This window comes from Lepisosteus oculatus, chromosome 7, assembly GCF_040954835.1.
Source record: "Lepisosteus oculatus isolate fLepOcu1 chromosome 7, fLepOcu1.hap2, whole genome shotgun sequence".
Taxonomy (NCBI): Eukaryota; Metazoa; Chordata; class Actinopteri; order Semionotiformes; family Lepisosteidae; genus Lepisosteus; species Lepisosteus oculatus.
In genome coordinates, this window is record NC_090702.1 from 39,369,324 (window position 1) to 39,381,354 (window position 12,031).

A 12,031-nucleotide genomic window follows, 5' to 3' on the forward strand; every position below is an offset into this window, starting at 1 on the left:
TGGTGGTGGACGAGAATCCCTTTTACTTGTAAAGCACTTTGAGTGGAGTGTCCAGAAAAGTGCTATATAAGTGTAAATAGTGTAAATAAGTATAAGTGTAAATAAGTGTAAACAATTAGGCACCAAAGAATTAATCTGGGCCTATAAATCCTTTGATTTTGTGGCAAATATCACTTCCTCTTTTAGGTTTCATTCTGTCTGATCATCGAAATGAGAAAATGTTTATGATCTTGGAATCAGTAAACAGTTTATTAAGTTCACACTTAAATCTTTAATCAGAAACAATTCATAAGAATCGTTCATCAGCACAACAGTCCTCTTTTGTGGGTGCTATTTTGAGCATTTTGGGCTTTTTTTTGGTATACTAACCAAGCATCCAACACCAAACACCCTGTAAACAATGCTTTCTGGTATTCAGGGTGTTATACAGTCTGTAGCTGCTGCTATTGACCTCCAAATGAAAGGCAAAAGTCTGTGACTATCTGATATTTGGCATTACATGATTAGATGATATGAAAAGAATTTCTCCAGAGCCTAATTATACTGTAACATTGAGCATCAGGTTTCCTAATTTGAACACCATCCTTTGTGTCAAATTGAACTGAATTAGAACATGTTTTTTTTTCTTTTCCACCACCACTCTGTAATTTTTAACAAAAGGCGAGTGATGCAGGGCTCCACGGGGTTTCTGTTTTTATTCCATCTGAGCTCTCAGATTCTTCCCTTCACCAGCTCTTCTCCACACAAAGGGCTGCAGGCCAAAGTAACACTCCATAGCAATGTGGATGATTCTGGGTCACTGAGGGCATTCAAGTAGACCATTGATGGGATTTCTGGGTAATTAAGTTACTAACAACTACAGTAGGTGAACTGGATTGCTGAATTGCCTCTTTCTATCTTATCTTATTATCATGTACATGTACATAAACGAACACATAATTTGGTTTTAAGGGGTAAATGATAATTTCTTGATGTGAATGTATTTAAAAGTTAATGATTTAAAAACATCATAAATTTCAAGACCGCGGATCTTGCCACTACTACCTACTAATGCTGGATTGTTGGCCAAATAGCCTTGTCTTGAGTTAGTGCAGATCTTTAGGTATCTTCATAAAATCTGAAAAAGATAAAGGCTGACCTAGAAGTTGTCATTTTTTTTGGGGGGGGGGTTTCATCCCTTCAAGTGTAGTAAATATATATAGTATGTAAAGTATTTTAAAAAGTGTGAAAAGGAAAATATGCTGTCCATGTGCAGCCGTCTGTGAGCAACCAACACCTGGACAGGGTTACAAAAGGTGCAGTGCTGTTCTAGAGAAGCTGTCAAGAAGGACAATAATTCAGAGGTGCAAAGCTATTCATGAGGAAAAACTGGTGATATTATAATATCTTAGGCCACCATTACAAAGGTAGGTGTTATAAAGAGGGACATGTTACATTTTATTTTTAACAAGTACTTTTGTTTTTAATGTTAATCCAGAAAGCCTTAAGTAAGAAATAAACTTCTCAGTCTCTGAAGTACAACAGTTCCTTGTCATGCCAAAGGTGAACGGGGTAGGATGCAGAATAAAAAGGCTAAAAGGTAGTGTTGCTATCTGAATATATCATAAATGTCATAGGTGTATTTGAATGGCAGTAAACTATGTAGCAGCAGAACTGGGTTTATTAAAATGACTAGCTATGGAAAAAATGCTTTATTTTTTGTTTACCAGGGGAACTTCTAGCTGAGTTCTAACTACAAAATTCTTAACAAAAATTTAATCTGCAGCTTAAAAAGAAAGAGAAACACTGCTGTGCTGTTTGCTATTCTAGCATTGTGGTCTTGAAAGGAGAACATAATGAATTATATTTCACTCATAAAAATATAGCCTGATAAAACACTTTCACGAATGAGCAATATACAGTACAAGATGGGTGTTACAAAAGCATCTGAGAAATGCAAAACTTCTAACTTTTGGTTTTGTTTATAAAACATTTAAGACCAGAGTTCCTACTGTCATGATAAACTGTAAATGCTTTAAATGTAGGTAAGAGGATAAGAAATCTCATTATCAGTAAGTACTGATTCTCTGTGTCTAGCAATTTACAGCAAATCTCTAATTATAAATATCTGCTTTCATGACCTCCTCTGTAGTACTCTGCTCATAAAAGATGTATGACTTGGAAAAAAAGCAGATGAAGTGATTAAAGATGAATAATAAGTTGCCTCATTACTGCTTAGTAAGTTAGTCTTTTATTCCTGAACTTAGTGTACCATCCTAACTTCCAACTACCAATCATATTTGGTTAATTATTTTTCATTAAGCCATTACGATTCACTGGGTATCTTCACTTGTTTTAAGAAATACGCACAGAAATTAATCAAATTAATTTGAATGTTTTATGTTAAATATGTTTTTACATTAATTGTTCATATATCACCTTTAATGTATGTACTGTATTTGTTTCAACTTAAGAATGTCAAATGTTAAAAGTGTAATTCTCTCTGTTTTTGTTTATAAAGTATAGGAATACAGCTCAGCAGTAGAAACAGAAAACTAGATAAGTTAACTATATAAGGCTTGGGAAAAAAAATGTTCTGAAAAAAAGGTAGTTTTTATCTAGAATGTCTTGTCTAGGCATCCTGTAGACCTTTGATAGATAACATAGACTGGTGAATATGAAGCTTTACACTTTCTACCAGTTTCTATCCAAAGAAATCTTAGTTTCATACTAAATTGATCACAAGCTATCTTCTGTTTAATCTTCATGAAAATGTTACAAGCTGATAATTAGGGCCCATTTCTTAACCTCTCAGTAAATGTCTTTATACTGTAACAATTATAATGTTATCAAAACAGACATCTGTGGTTCCAAAGGATTTTCCCCTGGTCTAACCAGAACAAACAGTCAAATATAACCAAAGTTCATATCAGATGATTAATGAAAGAGTGGAAAGCTCTCCTTATGTTTAACTGACTCTCGACTTAAATGTTCTGGATAGATTTAGACCCTGGAGAACAGCTGAGGTGCAGTACTTAATACATTAGTATATAATACTGAATCCTTTTATCTCAAGAGTCTGCTGCAAGAAAGAAGGAATTCCTTTTTGAAAGAGCTCCTCTTAATAGTTGCAGTACAGTAAAGAATTGTCAATAACCACATCTGAAAGCTGCATGAAGCATTTGGTGGCTGTAGCTGTAAGTTCATATACAGGATACCAAAAGTCAGCTTCACAGGTTGATATTGGACACTACAAAAACGTCACTTGGAATCATTGTACATGTCAGCAAACCAGAACAGAAGGCTATATTGCTCCACAAACCCTACATAAACACATTTGTTGTAACAGTTTGGTTTAAACAGGAAAATTCATGGATCACTCATGATATATGTAAAGATTTTGATAGAAATATCCTGGAGTTTTCCCCTGTCATAGTAAGAAAGCGATTGTAGAGGCTTTTGTGGAAAACAAGTGTTAATTCGTTACACATTTGAGACCTGCAATTCCGGAGGCCTGTGTTCAGGACCTGGCTGGAACCACGAGCACAATCAGCAAGGCGGCGGAGTCCCAAACTGTCCCCCGTTTGTCATATCTGAGTGCTCACAGAGTGAGTGCTGAAACAGATGGCCCTAGCTGTATGAACACAAATGCTGTAAACATGAGTGGCCAAATCAGGACAGAGTGGAGACACTATGGCAGGGAACAACGATTTTCTGTCCCGCTTTGGGGAAAAATGAAAAACATTTCATCTGTCCATCCAGCACATTTCACAAGCTTTTGCTGTACAACAAAGGGGGAAAAAACTTCAGTCAGGCAGCTGGTAATAGTAAAAGCATTACTGAAATACTGCACAATTCTGTGTAATCAGGGAATTCCTAAACTCATTGGATTTCTCAGGCATGAAGACAATGTTACTAAAAAGTTAAACTACTCAATAATTACCGGATACTCAGATGATACCTGAACATTTAACTAGTCCTTCAACAAGTCTAAACAAATATGTTTTTTCAAGAGGCAATAAGATGGAAGACTACTACATTTTCTTGTTTGAAACGAATCAAACTCCAAAAATAGAAACCTGTGATCTACAAAGGAGTGTTCTAAGGGATCCGTTTTGATAAGGGCAAATCTGTGAATCTGTTACCCATTCCTTTACATAATTAACATTGTAATTAGGCACCCTTGGCTTCACAATCAATAAACCAAGGCAGGGTAGTTAGACTAAACATTTAAGCCAATGTACTGGAAAATGTAAGCTTTAATGTTCCAGGACATCATACAATATAGATTTTTAAGTATCATATTGATTTATATTGGACCACTCTAAAAACATTTGTATTTTAAATAGAATACAATATTTTAATATTACCCAAAATAGAAATTATATTTTTGGATTAAAACTTTTTTTACACAACAGTGAAAACTAGCAAAGAGAACTTGGCATAATGTCACCATGATAAGCAAATACTGACCTTTCCTTAAACTCCTGTTAATTGCTTTGGTTAATTAGCTGCACTACATGTGGCATAATTCAAAGGATGACCTGCAATATATTTAATCTGCAGCCTGATCCACTTCCTTACTATTAATACACATATGTTTCTCAGATCTTTTCTGTCAATCTTATCAAACTCCCAACATGTTTATAGACATATTCACTATTTAAGCACCATCCAAACATTTCCATCTTTACCAATGTTTTCTTTTTCAAAAATAATGAAATTTTAAATTATTATACATTATTAAGTCAAATTTACTGATTTCAAAAGTGAAATCAGCTTTTTTAAATCTAAGGATAAGTGTGTAACATAAAATGTATATAATTTAGCATGTTTACACTATAATTGTAAAGAAGTGGAAAGAAGACCTTTGCTTCATTAGGCCAAATGCTAAAATGCTGAAAAGAGAAGAAAACAAACACAAAGAAGAAGGCTCCACAGCCAAAACATTGTGTTTCTTTTCTTATTTTTTCAACATGAAATAAAGCTTTACTTTTACATATGAAGCCTACACATGCTGATGCAGCTACCTACCTGAACTACAAAAGCTATTTTTTATATAAAAAATGTTGGTATGTATGTCACAGTTCCTGGGTTCAAACCTATCTTTGTCTATGTGAAGTTTGCATGTTCTCCCCCATTACACATTTATTTTCTCTGAGTATTCACTCACAGTTCAAAGCCATGCCCTTTAGGCTAACTGTCATCTCTAAATTGCCCTTTTGTAATTGTGTGTGAATAAATACACACGTTCCCTGTATTGAACTCTTGACTATCAAAGGTGAAGTGCAGGGTTAGACTCCAGCTCAATATGTTCCTTAAACAAACAGGGCTGTCCACTCCTCATTCTGTAAGGCTTCTCCCAGCTCGTTTTCTAAGTCTCTTTAAAGTAGCAGCAACTGAAGAGCTGGGAGAAGCTGTCCAAAGCAGTCCAATTATGCCAATAATTGCTGCAGAAAACCTGCAGACACTTTTGCTGTAAAGGTAAAGCAGTTACTGAAAATGAATGGATGGAAAGTTTCATACAAGCCTGCCAATCACAAGATAAAATTGCTAAGCTCACCAAAATCAGACCTTTCTCAAGTGGGTTTGTAAAAGATAACAAGGTTCTTCAAAGATTGATGTAGCTATTACTAACTATTATAACAGGTAGATTGTCACTATTTTGCCAAAATACATCTGACTTTATATGTGTTAAATGTACTATCCAGCAGGTGGCAGATAATAATACAAGACATGTCATCAGCACAGGGTTAGCAAGGAAATCTGGATGCGGGGTTGAGGGTTGTACATGCAAACGATTGGCAGTATGCTAATTGAAAGTAAGACTTTTACTTATCTGTTTCCATATTGTCTGCATAAAGCTTAAATGTTAAATTTAAAAACCGTAGTGTCAGAGCAGAGATACTATTTTCTCTAATATCCAATGACAACCAAAGCAAAATGGCATAGCTAATTTTAGAACAATCTCATTTTAACAAAAGCTTGCCCAATGGGTTTGATGCAGCATGAATAACCAATAATGAAGCCCTTCCAGCATCTTCTCCAAATGCACAGCTTTTTTTTTCTGAGACCACGCAGCAGCAGAAACGGAACTAAGCTCATTCTCCATACACCAAACATCAAAGGGAAAAAAGTTCTCACCTTAAAAAGTCTCAGTATGTTAGCAACCATTATTGACACTGAACTGGCAGAAGCACCAATTACTCCTATGATCTTGTCGGGTTTGGTGAAAATAGGAGGATCCCCATTGGCACACCTTACATCAGATGCGTCTTTCTCAATCAGCGCTTGCACAAATGTCAAGGACTGCTCCAGAGCATAAGTGTCCCTGGAGCAGGTGTCTAGTATCCGGACACCCAGTGTGACATTAGGAAGCAGGTCGGGATCCTTATTGATCTGGTCAATGGCATAAAGCATAGCCTCCAGTCTATGGATCCCCTTTTCTTTTTTTAACTCTCCACAGGCAACTCCCCGCTCTCCTCTAGCATGAACAGGGAACAGTCCTCCTAAGATGATATCACCTTCCAGACGAATGGAGTGGGCATGTTCCTGGGCTTCTGTCTTCTGCATGGATGTGAGCAGCCAGCAGCACTTGGCTGTGAGAAGGAAGAAGCAGTGGCAGGAGACAGATCTCTTCTTTTCCTTTGCCATAATTACTTAATATATTGCTCGGGTCAAAGTGGTGAAGGCTCTTGCTATTAGAATAGGTGACGGAGCATCTGAAGGTGCACAACATGAACGCAGTCATCAGTGCCCGTCTCCCTATCAGTGTGGAGCCATGGAGCTGATGCCAAAATCAATGCTGTCCAAAGGAGGATGGCTGTCGATTTTTATCACATCTCTGCCACATGTGCCTTGCATTTCGGAAAAAAAAAAGAACAAAAGCAAGATGAAGCCTGGGAGTTGCTGAAGAGGCTGTGCAGAGGAAAGCTGCTGTGTCTCAATATAAATGTGCAACAATTATCCTCTTGGATTTCACATGCATTTGAGGCACCTGCCAGGGAGACAGTGAATAAAAAAAGTTTCAATATTATTTGTCAGTTTAAAAAATAATATTTTTTATATTATTACAGTCTAACATCTTGCCCAGAAAATCTTATGGCCAAACATGCACCCATGTTGGTTTGTTTTCCAGTCCTTTTGGGGACTTCCTATTGAGTCTCATTTTATTTGTATTTAATATTCTGTACTCCAGCAAAAAGAAACTCCACACAGAGTGAATATAGATCCGATACATTTAGAAGAAGCAGTTAAGTTGAAAAAGCAAGACAATCACCTATTTGTAATACTAAACAAAGTTTATTAAAATATTCAATTAAAAAAACAACTGATGTACTGTAGCTGATCTAGTGTTAACAAGTTTATATTATTACAAAACACTTAAGTTTCACAATTATGTTTAACTGCACATTTTACTAAAATACAAAGAGTCCTTTATTCATTAATATTCATTAATGTTTAGCTACTCATATTACTTGTCCAATATTTTAAACACTGTTGTGAGATACAGCATCTGGTTCTAACTAATTCTAATGTAGCTCAAATATGCCTCTGCAAAATTAGATGTTTACTCAGCCACCCACAGGCAACGAGACTGTCTCTGTGGTCTAAAAGTACAGGTTTATTACCGCAACAACATCAAATGCACCACAGTTATATGCCTTACAGATGCAGCTTAACATATTATGCAGTCAGAAAGATAGCACGCCTAGTGTGGTTTCACAAATCTTGAAAAAAAAAATTTACTGATAACATCTTTACTGCAGCTTTATGATGGAGGCAAATGACATACCTATCATTAATAAATATATCAGTTGTACGTTTACTGCTCCAATATTTGCTATAACACACGATTGTTTACACTAAATGTATTTGTTGTTTCTCTTACAGATTATTATTTTTGTTCTGTGTTGGTTTACTAAATACGAATAATGGAAAAGTAAAATACAGGAAGATATGACGGTTTCCCATTGTGTTATTTTTTCACAAGCTAAAAGGCACAATATAAGATTATTCTCCATTTAAAATGCTTCCCACGTCTGCAGTATTGCACATTACTGTTTCTCAGAACTTGAAAAAAATGTTTGCTTTGCACCAACTTAAGGGAAGGTTTTGAATGCTAACCTATTCTCTTGCTACCTCACACTATTTTCATTTGTTCGTGAAATAATAAAGCCCAGTCATCAATTAAGGGAATATATACAAGTGCAATTACCTCCCATTCTATTCCAGTGTAACATTATGACTCATACGCTCATTTTCAACCTTCACAGTTCTAGAAAATTAGAGGAAATCGGTATTATCAACTGTTCCTGTACCCACGACATAAATGTCTGACCTCTGCATGAGCATTTACAGCATGTCACACCCTAGATGAGGCTTAAAGAGAACTGGTGCACCAAACCCTGATGCTTTTGTTTCATCAACTCTGTTTTGGCTCCAGTGTTTTGCATTGCATTGTCATCTGTGTGTCAGTCCTGCTCATAATAGTGTTTGTTTTGAGGCTATCCCAAAAAAATGTACCAAGAATAATGAACTATTCACACATAATGCATTTATTGTAGGACATCTTGTAGTGCCCTGTTCATCATGAAAATAAAAATGAAAACCACTCACCTTCATTATAGATTGAAAAGGCAATGAAGTAAATACACAAATACAAGAAAAAGGTCCATGATTATCCTACAATATTCACATGTAAATGAATATACACATAAATTATATATTGGTAATGATATTTCTACTGTGTGTATATGACATATAGAAATGCAATTCAAAATGCATTAAATTATCACATCTACAGTTATAAAGTACCATTTATAATATTTTTGTGGACTTTATGTAGTATTAATATCCATTCCAGTTGCTATCATATCAATGAATACAATCACATTGCATTTTGAATTCTCAAACTAAATACACAAAGTGTATGATTATAACTTTATTGTAAAGTTCATTCTTTTGATAACAGCTTTACTTGTTAATATACAAAGATATTGTTTGTTAATGTCAGAAACTGCATCATAATGTGACATATTCCTCTTGTCCCTCTCAGGCTAGCCAAAAAAACTAACTAGAAAAGATTTTGTGGGTATCTGACCAGGTATGTGTTTAAAGGCCCTATTGAAGAATAGTGATGACTATACCTGGTAATAAACATATTTATTTTTAGCTGCTATTTAATTGATACATTTATAAAAGAATCCATGGGTAATCTTTTATAGATTGTCGTCTTTATGGTGAAATATTCAAATATGAAAGGTATTTTAGCAAGCGTATTGAGGATTAAAACTATCATTTGCCTAAAAGCAATGTAGCTGTTCAAAAAAGATCAATTCCTATTATATATATATATTATGTAACGTTAATATACAGTATGTGTATTTTTTCAGGTCGTGTTTTAAAAGGAGGTCCATATCCAAAAGTAGATGCGATTCGTTTGTTGTGGTACAGGCATAGTCAGTTTAAACATTGTCCCATTACAATTACCATTAACACATGCATTATTTAGTTAGGTTTATATAATTGCTATGTATTTTTCTTCGCAGTAATGAAAAGTACTTGCAGTTTACCAGGACCGTAAGCAGATAATATTTTATCTTATTACTACTACTAGCTTTACGGATGTCTGATGAATGTTTTTAGTCATGCCGAAGAATTCCTAAGGACTAGCCTTCAGTAAAGCGTTTACTAATAGCGTTTGAGTGAGTGTACAACATAATAGTTCTTTCACCACACGGAAAACTAGGTGTAAAGTGAAAGCATTACAGTTTAATAAGTAAATTCGATTTCTGATACGTGTTGCAGGTAGTCGGTACAAGTGTTATCCCGCAGCACAACACGCACATAGGCATCCATGTATCCGTCTTCTAACACATAGCCCAGCACTACATGATTACTGTATTTTCTCGTTAAGCGAGAAATGGAATTCCAGGAGGACAGAACTGGATTTCACAACTTAGCTATCCCTACCAGAAAGTGAGATAGTTCTACACACTTCCCAAAAGACATTTACACTGGCAAAATAAGTTATTTCCAGTTCTTCTTTTAATTTACACGAATTGGTATGTGTCAAGCAGAAACATCGTCTGTCGATTCTATTACATTTTCTTCAGTGGGACAACTCTCTAGGGATCTCCTTGCTGTTTTCTGGAACTAATAGCTTTTGTCTATCCTTTGTTGAGGAAAAAAACCGATTTATTTTTTCCATCTTCTCAGGACTGAAAGCATTAAATGTTGCTGTTAATGATCTTATTATGTCAGATCGGAAAACAGAAAAAACAGAAATGTACCAAGACATATAGTGTATATTTTAAATCTCATAGTCACCTAGCAACAAATTGGTAAATAAACAATATTTGAATAATTTAGTAAATTTACAAAGAATTGACTAAGCAAAATCATGTCAAATATTGCCGTAATACCTGCGCTTGAGGTATACAGTAGGTATCATTTCCTACAGTACATACAATTCTATAGCATCTTAATATAATATGTTAAGTGAAAGCTGCACAACATCTACAATTTACTGTTATTAATTTTCATATTTTGCAAAGCCTTTCCGTAGGTTCCTAAAACATAAAAATAGGCATGTAGCCTACAAGTAGCCTATACTGAAGCGCAGGACACTGCTAATTGTATTCCAAAAAGCAGCTGTTGTTTGGTAACAAGAACACAAGGCTAACAATTTAAATTATGGTGATTGTGATTGCTGCATATTAATATGTATATATACGATATATACATTAGCGTAGCACGTTTGAATAGTACTTAACAGGAATTAAAGTTAATAGAAGTCAGTTTCCCTGTTCAGGTATCTTTCGTACAACAGCATAAGATACAAACCAGGTGCCTGATAAATGCGGAAAATAAGATTATAAGCGTTTTAGTCAAACGTTGTTTTGTGGAAAAAATCATAGTCCTCTTTAATTCAACTTCCTTGCGGACTCCAGTCCACTCTCATACACAGAACATAAGAAAAACAGTGCAATTGCCACAGGCTCCCTTCATTCATCCAGTTCGCCTTGAACCAACTGTTTGGCATCCGGACAGATTGCCGTTTGTCTTCCTTGATTTAAGAGTATTTTTCCAGGTATGTTTAATGAAATCTTTAGCCCATCAACAATTATCTCAAATACGCGACTGTCACTGGTTAAAACAGTTATGCCTATTCAGCAGATAATCTTGTGTGAAGTCGTTTCACACGAAGGATAAAAGAGATGCGATTAAATTAATGCAGTTAATCAGATCAAATTAAAACATCCAAAACGAGATCTAAAGGGCATACATAATTCGCAAAGCAAACAAAAAATAAATAAAACATGAAACTTGATTGTAAATTCACCTGATATTCCGTGCTGTACTCCGGGTTCCTCGCGCTTTTTCTGCTCTCTTGGAGCTGCTCAAGTAACTGTTCTTGGTGCTGAAAGGGACAGCGATTCGAGAAAGCAGGAGCGCGTCTCTTCCAAGTGAATAACAAAATACTCCCACCGGCAGTGATTGGTCTCCCAACTCTCTTACTAATCCACCTCGGCTGCTTATCAGCTATTCAATCAGTCCGCAGGCAAGAAAGGTTCCTTTCTCCTATTATCTTGCATAACACAGGTTGTGTAGCGTCAAAGAAGCACATTTCAGAATGCATAATTGTCTAATTTACCAAAAGGAACGCTTCGGACATTAATAACCCTCTACACATCTGAAGGCATTTGCTCCCCAGTCATGAACATGATGTGTTCTCTGCTTACCGTCTGTGTCGACTAAACCATAAGAGCAATTATTAATTGCTAATAGGTATTGTGTCCGCCAAAGAGCAAAACGTCAGTATTTGACATCCTCTGGAATATTTCGCAAGAAAGACGCGAAATTCAAAGCACATGAAACGAAACGTGCCACCATGAATCTGGAGTGTCTCTTGTAATAGCCGTCTAGAACTGGGCTCATCACAAAGTTTTTAAACCCAAACTACAGCTGTTATGAAAGTGAATTTACATGAAGGATGTGAAACCTAAAAAAGATCAGATATGCAGTCCAATCCAAAGCTTCTAAAATG

The 12,031-nt window shown here is 35.6% G+C and overlaps 1 protein-coding gene across 2 annotated transcripts in view; it reads right to left on the reverse strand.

Moving 5' to 3' along the window:
* The window catches only part of grm8a (glutamate receptor, metabotropic 8a), a 264,876-nt gene extending 253,128 nt beyond the window's left edge, over window positions 1-11,748 (reverse strand). The window contains exons 1-2 of one of the 2 annotated variants that reach the window (XM_069192489.1): window positions 11,327-11,748; window positions 6,124-6,976 (exon numbers count right to left, since the gene is read on the reverse strand). In XM_069192489.1, coding sequence (XP_069048590.1) covers window positions 6,124-6,633 — 510 coding nt within the window. In that variant the 5' untranslated portion in view covers window positions 6,634-6,976; window positions 11,327-11,748. The remainder of the gene's footprint in view (window positions 1-6,123; window positions 6,977-11,326) is intronic. The other variant, XM_006633388.3, reaches the window with a different exon arrangement.
* Between the last annotated feature and the right edge of the window lie 283 nt (window positions 11,749-12,031).